This window comes from Parasteatoda tepidariorum, chromosome 10, assembly GCF_043381705.1.
Source record: "Parasteatoda tepidariorum isolate YZ-2023 chromosome 10, CAS_Ptep_4.0, whole genome shotgun sequence".
NCBI classification, from domain to species: Eukaryota; Metazoa; Arthropoda; class Arachnida; order Araneae; family Theridiidae; genus Parasteatoda; species Parasteatoda tepidariorum.
Genome location: NC_092213.1, coordinates 85954956 through 85967301, shown reverse-complemented (window position 1 = coordinate 85967301; position 12346 = coordinate 85954956). Strand labels below are relative to the sequence as shown.

At 31.5% G+C, this 12346-nt stretch overlaps 1 protein-coding gene across 1 annotated transcript in view; it reads right to left on the bottom strand.

Moving 5' to 3' along the window:
* Positions 1-9657: 9657 nt before the first annotated feature.
* Positions 9658-12346, bottom strand: part of LOC107456021 (SR-related and CTD-associated factor 4) — an 80768-nt gene continuing 78079 nt past the window's right edge. The window contains exon 19 of the mRNA XM_071186578.1: positions 9658-11192. Within this exon, the coding sequence (XP_071042679.1) occupies positions 9691-11192 (1502 nt within the window). The 3' untranslated portion in view covers positions 9658-9690. The remainder of the gene's footprint in view (positions 11193-12346) is intronic.

Genomic DNA, 12346 nt, shown 5'->3' with positions numbered 1-12346 from the left:
TAATAAATTTCAAATTTTTTCAAAATGTTGATTACTTTTTAGTTCTTCTTCGTCAGCACTACAGCCTAGTGCAGGCCAAGGCTTTCTCAATTAACTGCCTCCGGACTTTCAGCTAGATTTTTCCACCTGCTTATTCCCAACAATTTTAAGTCCTTCTCAACGCTGTCCAACCATCTTGTAGATGGTTTTCCACTCGTTCGAGTTCCTTCAATTTTCGAAAAAGTTTTTTTTTAAAACTAGAATCAACTCTTCAGGCCGAAAAACGTGTCCCAGCCATCTGATCCTGGAGACTTTAATAACCCTCAAAATATTAGGTGATCTATATTTATTGTATATCTCATGATTGTATAAACTTCTCCAAATATTATTTTCCTTAACTGCTCCAATTGACCGAAGGATCTCTCTTTTAAAAATGAGTAGTCTATTTTCCTCTGTTTGCCGCCCAGAAGGCCGAGTGGTTAGCGTGTCTGACTGCGGAGCCATTGGCCGCGGGTTCGAATTCTGCTCAGGGCATGGATGTCCTTTCTCCTTTGTGTGAATGTGACCCACCCTATAAATGGGTTTGTGGTTGTGTGACGTGGGCGACGCTGCTCCAGCGCCGTGGCTTCGCCACAAGTGCCCACTGCGTAACGAGAAAAAGAGTAGCAGTTCTTTCATGTGGCCAATGGGACAATCCCCATTTAAAAAAAAATTTTCCTCTGTCTTATTAATCGTCTAAGTCTCGGTACCATATAGAATAATTGGTCTGATTAAGGTTTTGTATAGATTTACTTTTGTACCAAGGGAGAGGAATTTTGATTTTAATTGGTTCCTCGGTTCTAATTTCACAAAATAGAGTAAAATTTAATTTATTATTATTTTAAATACGCTTTCTTAAATGAAAATATATATGAATACTTTTATATTTGAATAAATAAAAAAATATACGAGAAAATTTCTTTTTATCTAGGGGACCCAAAAATTCCGGCACTGTTGAAACATCATGGCTTACTCTAGATTTGTCTGAACTCACTTTAAATGAAGGAGAATTCTCGGAGTGGAAGACCATTGGTCTTCCTTTCCGAGAATTCTACAGAATTCCGAGAATTATCCTGGCTTATAGTGTTGGTCTTAGACCAACACTATAAGCCAGGGATGGGCAAACTGCAGAAAATTTTATTAAGATGGGATTTTAACTTGCCACAGTCCGTGGCGAACAATATAATTGTTTAAAGTTATTTATGTTCTTTCATTTAGCAGAAAGAACCTTTGACCTTTTTTCTTTCTCTAATTTTGTTCTACAAAACATATATTGATGGAAATAGCTAATAAAGATAGCTTTAATTGGTAAGATGAAGAAAGCAGAAGTTCTTTATAGAATAGCCCTAGCTGTTATTTCTAAATATGCCGAAGTTTGAATTTTACAAATAATAACCGAAGGCTGGTTTCCCAAATTTAGTATCTCACGCCCAGAAAACCAGAGCTATACTTGCTTATATATGTGAACGAGTGTTTTCAACTATGAACCTCAGAAAAAATAATTTCAGAATTAGACTAACAGACAAGCGCTTGTCTGTTGAATGCGCATTTATAGCCTTAAAATAAGAACATCTCACTTGGAACCTCAATGTAAGGAACTTTTAAAAATGAAATCGAAATTTCATTCACCCCGTTAAATATTTTAATTAAAACTTGTATATCGTTTTTTTAATTGTAGAAGTTTTTACTTAGCCCACCAAACTTTTTTTTGCCCTCGACCCAAAAAGTTTGTCTCATCCCTGATATCAGTGAAATGTGCATGATGTTTACAATAAAAATACAGAGTATAACTTGAACTGGTAAATTTTATTACAAAAGATTGATTAATCTCCTTTGTTCGGAATTATTTAGTTTCAAACATTTTCCAACACAACACAACTCATGATATACAGGGTTTGCCACCTAAATCTAGAAGGGGAAAAAATTCCATGTACAAAATATATTAAAAAGAGAAACTGTGCTCTTGTGTGTTGGAATAGTATTTAATTCCTGGAATAAGAAACAGCTCAACATACTTAAAACAAATAATGCTTATAGTAAATGAAATATCATCCTTAAAGAGATTGTGCTTTGAGTGATCAACATTTGTTAATCCCTTATAGTTCCTCTTCTCTATTATCCGTGTGCGGATTATCCGGTTTGCGGATTAACCGTGCTCATTCCGGAGTCACACAAAAAATATAAAGAGAAACATTTTCAAGATTAAAAAAATTTGATTCATGAAGTTATAACACTTCCAAATTTTTGGAAGCAATATTCGTTATTGGATTGCAGTATATGGAATATCAGCAACATGGTCAAAGGTAAAATCGTCTACGTTATCACGATCTTGGAGAAAGATCATACCGCTTGATGAACAATCCTCTTCAGATGTTCAAGAAAAATATGATAACAGTATTCTCGAACAAGCAAAAGAAATCTAAGGTTTCGAAATTCTTGATGAAGAAAATTTAGAAGATTGGTTTCAAAGTGATGCATGTGAGCCTGGCTTCCAGTATTTGACTGATGAAGACATCGTTATGTTGTTAAATCAAATAGTGATGATAGTAACTGATGCAGAAGATGTAGTAAATGAATGAAATACAATTTCTCATTCTGCTGCTCTGTGGAAACTTTATTAGATTATATGGGAGGATTTGATTACGGTGACATTACTGCGGTTCGTAAAATATGTGTATCGATATATGGCGAAGACGCATTACACATTTTTTAATAAGGAAAATTCCTAGTTTGATGTTATGCATGCAAATGTCATTAATTTTTATAGTTTTTGTACTGATATCTAATTTTTCTTTAACAAAAGGAGTTTTCGGATTATCCGTGTTTTTTGATTGTTCGTGCGACCTGTCCCGGTGATTAACCCGGATAATCGGGAGTGCACTGTATTAATTCACACTCCCCCTCTATCTTGTTCAAATTTTCAATCATTAAATAAAATACTTTTTTATTCACCCAATCAAGTTCAAGTACATTTTTTGTTTAAACTAAAACTTGTAAAACTAAAACTTTTTTTCAAATATGAATTCATTTATTAAATTTAATTTTAGTTTCATATGAAAGAAATTTTTTTAATTATTTTCTAAACTGCGACTGAAATAAATTTTTTTCTACGTTGACTTAAGTAGGAATTGATTTATAAAAAAAAAAAATTCTTTATATCTATTTATTACTTGTTTAAAAGAGGAAAAAAAATTCCCTTTTACTTTAGGTGATTATTTAATTCTCTGTATTTTCCATGTGGAGGGGGCATGGCTGAAAGTCCTTATATATAGCAAGACGGAAAAGATGAAAAACTGGTGCGAAAGCCATTTCATTATAGCATTTTTTTCCGAGAAAAATAAAATATCTGTAACTATCAAGATTTCTTTAAGATTTGAACATAGATATAAATCTGCTTCTTTTCCAAGATAAAATAGATATTGTTGAATAGTTTAAAAAAAGTATCCTTCCAAAAATGTTGCATTTCAAAAACAGTGTGGGGGCGGAGTCATGCCAACCTTCATCTATCCAAAGGTACCTCATGAATGAATCAAGTTAGCATGTCTTATGTAGTGGAGAGGGGGGTACATGTGAACAAATTTTTTTATTTCTTCATTTTTCAAAAAATATCAATTTCTCACAGTGAAGAAGTCCATATGTTTAAATAGTCTTTTCTTTATCTTATGGAATTGTTTGAGGGGCACATGTGAACATACCTGGGGCACATACGAACAATATTAAAAACACAAAGCAATCATCACATTTCAAAGAAAAAAATCTTTACTATAACAGATATAGATACGCATTATACTGAAGGGGTTGTAGCTTACTATGTGAATCTAAATTGTACAACAGTACTGTCAATAAGAAAATAATTTTTCAGCTGTACAATAATTTTTCCGCTGTTGGGTTTTTCGCAACTTCATGTTCCTCAGGAGTTGTAATGGGCCTTTTTCTTTCTTCTCTAATACTCTTTCATGATTATTTTTTTTTGTCATTTTTTCTATCTTTTCATTTGTAGCTTTAGCAATTCTATCTTTCTCAGGTGTATCAGTTAATAAGAGTAATGAGCGATCAACCATTTAATAAAAAAAAATTTTTTTTAAAGAAAAAATTAATTAATTAATTATGGAAAATTAAATAATAATAATTTTAAATGCATGCATATTTTTTAAACTTATAATATTATGAGGATAAAAATCTTGATACTATGTAGGGGCACATGTGAACTGTTCATATCTGCCCCAGATATTTTGTTCACAAGTGCCCCATCATCCTTCTTAAAGCTAATTTGAAAAATAAGGAAATTTTAATTGAGTAAAAANCACAGGAAAATCTGTCATTTTCCTTTCTTTCTTTCTAATACTCTGTCATGATTTTTTTTGTCATTTTTTCAAACCATTTAATAAAAAAACCCGATCAACCATTTAATAAAAAAAAAATTTTTTAAAGAAAAAATTTATAAATTAATTATGGAAAATTAAATAATAATAATTTTAAATGCATGCATATTTTTTAAACTTATAATATTATGAGGATAAAAATCTTGATACTATGTAGGGGCACATGTGAACTGTTCATATCTGCCCCAAATGTTTTGTTCACAAGCACCCCATCATCCTTCTTAAACCTAACTTGAAAAATAAAGAATTATTAATTGAGTAAAAAAAATAAATAACTGCCATAAATTTACCTGAATGTTCATATAATGGTCTGCAATAGTTAATTTTAGTTTATTAGTTGATTTATACTATGCTTTCACTTGGAGAAGCGAGTAATTATAATATATACAACACCAGCTGATACAAAAAAATTTTCAGAATAGAACAAAATGTCACATTGTTCTGAAAGTTTTGCAGAGAGGTAGAACTAGTACTGCCATCAATTGAAAATTTTTCGAGATTTTTTATTTCAAATCATATCGGTAAAATATACCATGTTCACATGTGCCCCCCTCTCCCCTACCAGTGAATTGATGTTTAATATTCGTAGTGGTAGTTGCGCCACAACAGTATCAATATTTTAATGCTCAATCATACCCATATTTAAACAAAATTTGTAATCAAGGTTACATTTTAAAGTAGGGTTTTCAACAGTGAATATGTAGTTTTTACTCAAGAAGGCGACTCTTTTAGGATGATTGGAATGAATCATTTTAAAAATCAAAATAAGGATAAATCTCAGGGTTGCCACAGAATACAAAATGGTCACTTTTAGTAGCATGTAAAAATAGTTACCTAAACAAAAATATTATCAAATGACTTAAATGTTATATACCATGAACCATTCAGTCAAGTGGGTAGCAAATATGATAATTTTTATATAAACAGTTTTAGCACTAAATTTTTAAATCAAGAAAAATTAAATACTTTTAATTACTCATTATCATCATATCTGGCTAGACAGCCCAGGGTGGGCCAGTGCCTTCCTTTGAATTCGAATCCACTTCTCTCTACTTTTGACACTTGTTCGCAAGTTTTTCTCCTTTAGAGTAAGGAAATCAGTCTCAACTAAATCCAGCCATCTCAGCCTGGGTCTACCTCTTTTCCTGTTCGTTAGGGGTTTGTGTAATAGGATTTTCTTTAAATTTGAGTCATCATTCCTTCTGAAAATGAGAGCTGCCCAGCTCATTCGATTTATTTTTATGAATTTCACAATACATTTAATTACTAGAATTTATTAAAAATAAACACAATTTTTCTAAAATTTTTTCCCCTTTTATCAATAATTGATTTAGCAAATATATATATTGTAAAAAGTGATTACTCAAATTCGAAATTTGCGCATTGTAATATCGTATTAAAATTTATTATTATTTTTTTAAATCTTGCAGAATTTCAAAGCAATAACCGTTGAAAAGACGAATCGAGAAACAAAATAGATTTACAATGGAATATGTGCGAATTGTGTGCATTAAAAAGTGATGACTCAAACTTGCAATTCAAAATAGTTCATCTTTTAAGAGAGAAGAAAAAAACTCATTATGCCAGGGCTGCAGGTTTATGCTAAATAAACATCGCTAAAAGTACAGAAAAGTCTTCCAATAGTCACCTGTGGCAACACTGCTAACTGTATTTGACGAAAATAATAAACAAGCGTACGACCCGTTGAATTCATTACAAATCTGTTCAATAGATTTTAAATAACTCAAAGAGCTTTATTTAATTTACAGTATTTAAAAAAGTTTTCCTCTCTTGTTTAGTTATTTCTCTTAATATAAACATTTTAAAACTGTTATATGAAATTTCAGATTCTTGTTTAAGGACATTTTTTAGGGGCGTCCAGACTCTAATTATTAAAAATCTAACTGTATTATAATGTTCTCATATAAATCTTTTTGAATTTGTGTTTTAACTCTTAACAATAAACATACCAACACTTAATAAATACCTATTTCCACCATTGCCGGTCAAATGACAGAACTTTGTTTCTTGATTGAATGTATGAAATAGGGATGTTTAGGAAGGAAATAAACTTTAAAAAAAAAAACTTTATTATAATTAAACAAAATTGTATGTATTGCCAATTTTTATAACACAAAGAATAAGAATTTTTAACTCATTGCTCAACGCATTTTTTACATATACAGGGAGTTTCCATTGTACATTTTCCACAAACATATTTCCTCTAATTATAATTATTTCTATAATTCTTGTAATTATTCTTATAATTATAAGAATATATACGAATTATAATTCTTATAATTAATATTATTTCTTTTAAGAACTTGTGCTGTCTCGATGGTTTCGACATTTTTCTGGGTAAAAACTAACAGTTAGTTGGAAATGAAGTAAAGCCAACAAAATAAAATATAAGCGACTTATCAAAACATTTCGTTTTTGTCACTTTTTCTGACACAAAAATGCCCACCTAAAATGTTAGGTACTTTCTTGAAATATGAATTCAGTTATTCTGACTGAACTAACTACGCAACAGTCTTTGCAAAAATGTGCGACTAATAGAATGCAATACATAGAACACACATTACATCGTTGTTTCTGATCCGATATCCTTGTAAAGCAATAAATTGTTCTCCCGGTCAAATGACCGGTTGTGGTAGATATAGGTATAGAGCAATTATTATTCGACACAAACAAAATGCAAAAATAATAATAATAGAATATTAACTGTATATAATTGTTAGAAAAAGTCAAAAGTAAAATGAGCAAAAACAATAAGATGATTAGCGCATTTTCGATGCATAAGTTCTTAAACGGGCATTTGACCGGTTATGGTATGTTTAGTGTTAAGGCTCTAATACATGGGTGATTCTCACAAAATGTGACAGTCTCTTGCTTCCAAGACCTAATACTATACTACTTTTAAAAAAGAACTTTTTTTTTTTTAAATTTTAATAAATAGCATTGCTGTTAGTATTTTGAAATGACCTTGTACTAGCATTGACTGTTTTGCATATTTAAAAAATTTAATTAAATTTCAAAATGTCATTTTCCTGATATGTCACAAACAATATTTTCAATAACTAGCTTCAAAACTTCCCATAAATTTTTCAATATCTAATTATTTTTTTTTATCTCTACCATTGTAAGCATTTCCAAAATATATGCAGAGGGTATTACTTACAAAAACTTAGTTGAAAATAATTTTTTCTCTCAATAATTTGTTTGTCACAGGAAAATCTGTCATTTTCCTAGCTACTTTTATTTAGTGATTTATAACCAAAATAGATAGCACCAGCAATCAATATCTTACGCTAATAAATTGATTTGAATACCGTCCTATCAGAACATGTCTTATTGCATGAATAAAGTACCAACTTTCTGGTTCAAAACCTATTTCAACAAATTTTTCAAGGTGAGTAGGTTTTTAAGTTGTCATTTTTTGGTTTTTATGTTGTCATACTTCTGGAAATCATCATTAATAACATAAAATACATAGATTAATCTGAGTTATTTCAAGAAATCCTGTTTTCTGAGGAATGTAAACATCTTAGGCCGATAATAAATTAAAGTTAAATGCTATAAAATAGCAAATTGTCATTATCCTGGCTTATGAATGCCAGGACATGGAAACAGTTACCAGAAATTTTTTTAAACAGTTTAATGTAAAGAGGGAAAGCAAATATTTATCTAATACCAAGTTTATGTAAGATTGTAATATGCTTGAATGTAATCAAAGTTATTTTTATTATTTAATGATTGATTATTATACACAATTTTATTCTGTATATCAGCAACAAAAACATTTTTGATTCTTTCTACAGTGGATAAAAGAATTAATTTAAGCAATTCATGGTCCAGTTGAGTTACTTACTATTAGCTTAAAATGACTGCTTTTTTAACTTCTAAGCTAATATGTGATTTTCCTGGCATTCAAAAATTAGAGAATTTCTATTTTTTTTTTTTTTTCCTTGAGCAAATGCCAATAAACTACACTGCTGTCTGTAAGATATCAATAAATGTAACTAAATAAATATATATATTGAAACAAAAAATAGATAATTTTGAAGACTTTAAATTTGAAGAAATTTTGTTCTGAATTGTCATGTTTCCAAAGAATCGTCCACATATTTTATTTGAAGTTTAACAAAAAGGAGGGTAATTTTTATTTAAGTAAATCATTTAGATCAATAGGTGCTTACTTTCAATATTTAAGACTGATTTTTTTTCGGTTGGGGTCTACATAACAGAATTTTACTAAAATATATACAAATAAATAATAATACACAACTTATCTCAGAGGGAGAGTCAACTACTTTATTTTCGGCTTCAAGCTAAAAAATAATATAGTCTTCAAAAAAAAAATTTATGTTTCCCTTTTCAAATCACACTTACAAGGTATCTGCTATATTTTAGATTTTCAAATTCATGACTAATTCCAAGAACTTTTCATGACTTAACAAAGTTACTATTTTCTCCCGACAAAAACAGAACAATAAATTTAAAAAGCATTATAATAACTTCAATTGAAATGACAGGTATAACCAAAACTGTTATACTCTGCATCTTCATATTTATAGATTTTAAATTTAAAAAACAGAGAAAAAAAATAGAGTTGAAACAATAAAATAGCTGAAAAAATACAAAAGCAAATCATTTCTTTTTCTGCAGAATTATAATCGAAAGATAATTATGTTGTTCATCGGAAAGGAAAGAAATACTCCTGATTTTTCTGTTCTCATTTTGGAATAAAAAATATAAAAAATTCGCTATTGACTGGCTTGCTTCAGCTAGAATTTTAAAAGATAATTCACTCTAGAAATGATGTTTTCTCGTTCATATTTTTAAAAGAACACCATAATTTTTAAAGAACATGATAAAAAAATTTTATATTTTAATAAAACATGAATGTGAGTGGGGAATTTTTTTTAAACATTCAGATATTCGGAACACAATGAAATAAGGGGTGAGGGGAAAAATTCGGTGACCTATTTCCATGATTTTTAAGTGACCTAAATCCATGAATTTCCATAATTTTTTTTTAAAAAAAAAATAGTTAAAATCATGACATTTCATGACAAATTTTGTTCAATACCGAAATTCATGACTTTCCAGGTGCGCGGATAACCTGCACATATCAATTTCTTTACCTCTGTTAAATCTTCCTAATCAAAAGCTTTCTTTTTTTTTTTTTTCATCGATCAGATAAATAAAAAAACCAGGCAGAAAAAGAAACCTAAAAGCTATATATATAAAAAAGTAAGAGCTGAGGGGAATATTTATTGAAATAATATTAACTTTCAGAAGGAGCAGCATTTGTATTGTCTATTGTTTCACTATTTACAGTATTAGTTAATGGTTCATCACACCCAGAGGCAACAGAAGTGTCCATAACAGAAGTGTCCACAACAGGAGTGTCCACAACAGGAGTGTCCACAACAGGAGTATCCACTACAGGAGTATCCACTACAGGAGTGTCCACTACAGGAGTGTCCGCAACAGGAGTGTCCACCACAGGAGTGTTACTAGATTCTTCTTTCTGTTCAGCCTGCAAGGCTTTAGAAGATTGTTCATAACTTTGAAATTTTATTTCTATTTCAAACCGCTTCTGATCCTGGATTTCTCTCTCTTCGGACAAGGTCCTACCCCACCTCGACGAGCGCTTACTTCTTCCAGAGTCTGTTGTTGTCGTCATTGTTGTCTCACTACTTTTCGTCGTGACAGTTTCCTTCTTTTTTGTTTCTAACTTCTTCGAGAGATGGGACGCGTAACTGGGATTTTTGTCCCTTTGATAAAACCTCAGTTTAAACATATCGTCCATTAGACTTTTACTGTTTCTTTTGCTATTAGATTTCTGTTTGTCTTTTGATTCAACAGTCTTCTGCTTGACTTCGGCCATCGACCTATTTTCGTTGCGATAGTTCCGCCTCTCATTGAAATTTTCTTCACAGTCGAACCTGTCGGGTTCTCCCCAAGCTTTGTCGAACCCCCTCTCGAAATGATCGTAGTCGCGCGGGTACCAGTCGCGGCCGTCCATGGGCATCTCTCTACGCGGCATTCTGGGATGTGGCGCAAACTCCATGTGTTGGTGATTCGGGTGCATTCCTCTGGGCCCGCCCATCCTGGGAGGAAAGCCTCTGGGAAAACGCACGAGCCCACCCCTCGGATGATGGGGAAATTCGGTAGGACCTTGAAATCTAGGATCATTTCGTGGTGGATAATCTCTATCCATGGAAGATTCATCGTCCGTGCTTATTACCATATCGTGAGAGGGGCTGCTTCTGCTTCCTGAAATTTCCATATCGTCCGACTTCTTCTCCACCTCGTCCTGCTTGACCTTGTCCGGAATAAACGGCTTTTGCTGAAGCCAAGGAAACTGCGGAGGACGAATGCCGGGAGGGGGGAAACTGAAACCAAGAGTGGGTGGGGGGTATGGTATAGGTGCTCCGGCAGACGAGACAGGAGGCAGCATGGGGCGATTCTGGAGGCCCAATATAGCGTTAAACTGACTAACGGGATTGGATTGTTGTGCAGATGAAACAGCGTTTGAAATTGGAGAGTTGATTGTGCCGTCTTCTTCTGTGGGAGTGGCATCTCCAGAAGGTGAAACTGCATCACCGTTTTTGAAATTTTGCAAGGAGGCATTCGGTACAGGAGGAACAGCACGAGGGATCATGGGTGGCATTCCTATTGGATTTAGGATGGCTTGGGACTGTTGTTGCACCATCAACATCGGATTAGGTGGAGGTATACCCATAGGCACTTGCATCACCATTGCCTGAGGCGGAAGCAAACCTAAGCAGTAAAAGAAGGAAAAAAAATTCAAGGTTTTCATAGCAATTATTCAACTTATGCATAAAAAGGATATCTAAGCTTTTTAAGATATCACGCAATGAAGTTAGGTTATGAACAGGTCAAAGAGATAACTCCAGGGTTCATACAGAGATCAGAAGAAGAAATCCAAGGAGTCCAAACTTTTAAGGACTTATAAAGAATTTAAAAACTTCGTGTAAAAGATAACAAGACAGTTTTTTTTTTAAAAAATTAAAAAGCAGTTATTATAAGGAACTTGCAACAATGTATACTTTGCATATTTTTTTCTAGCCCTTTTGAAATAAATTTTGACTTTGTCAAACTTCATCAAGAAAAATAAAGTTATAACTTTTACACATAAATACATTTTCCAGTTTGAAATATTTTAATAAATCTTATTAAAGTACAGATGCTAAAGATTAACATAAAAACCTACCAATCTTATATTTCTAATTTGAATACAAAATCTATGGCATTTTATAAAATAAAAAAAATCACAGTAAATTATTAATTAAGTTTGCTTTCTAACACGTAAAATTAAAAATATTTGCTGTTATTTTTTTCTTCTAACCTTTGCAATTCAAATTTTTCTTCCTTTAAAGTTTTAGACTATAGATTAAACTATTAGATTTTAACAGCTAAGTCATATAATTTTGTTTCCCTGCATGGACAGCAAATTCATCAGCGGACTTAGTTCATATATGCAACACAATAATCTAAGGACTAATTTGGAAATCTAAGTAGTTCCAAGTACTCCTTGGAGACCTTTTTAATTCCAAGGAGTATAAGGAGTCTGTACGAACCCTGTAAACTAGTGTTTGCTTATTTACTCCATCGGTATTTTTTATATTTCTGTTTCTAAATTTTAATATTATTGAATTTCGATTTTTTTTTTTGTATTTTTAACCTGAAGATTTCCCTGGTTTGAGCAACCACAGATGCAATGAAGGAGATTTTTTATTTATTTATGTTTTCAAAAATAACACTTTTGATGTTTGGTAGCTTATCTTCAATGAGGTCATTTTTTTACTTGATCTAACTATAATTAATTTATATCAAATAAGTGCTTATTAATAAAATGAAAATTAAATAACACTTTTGATGTTCGGTTTCCTTTTTTTAAAGTTCAATGAGGT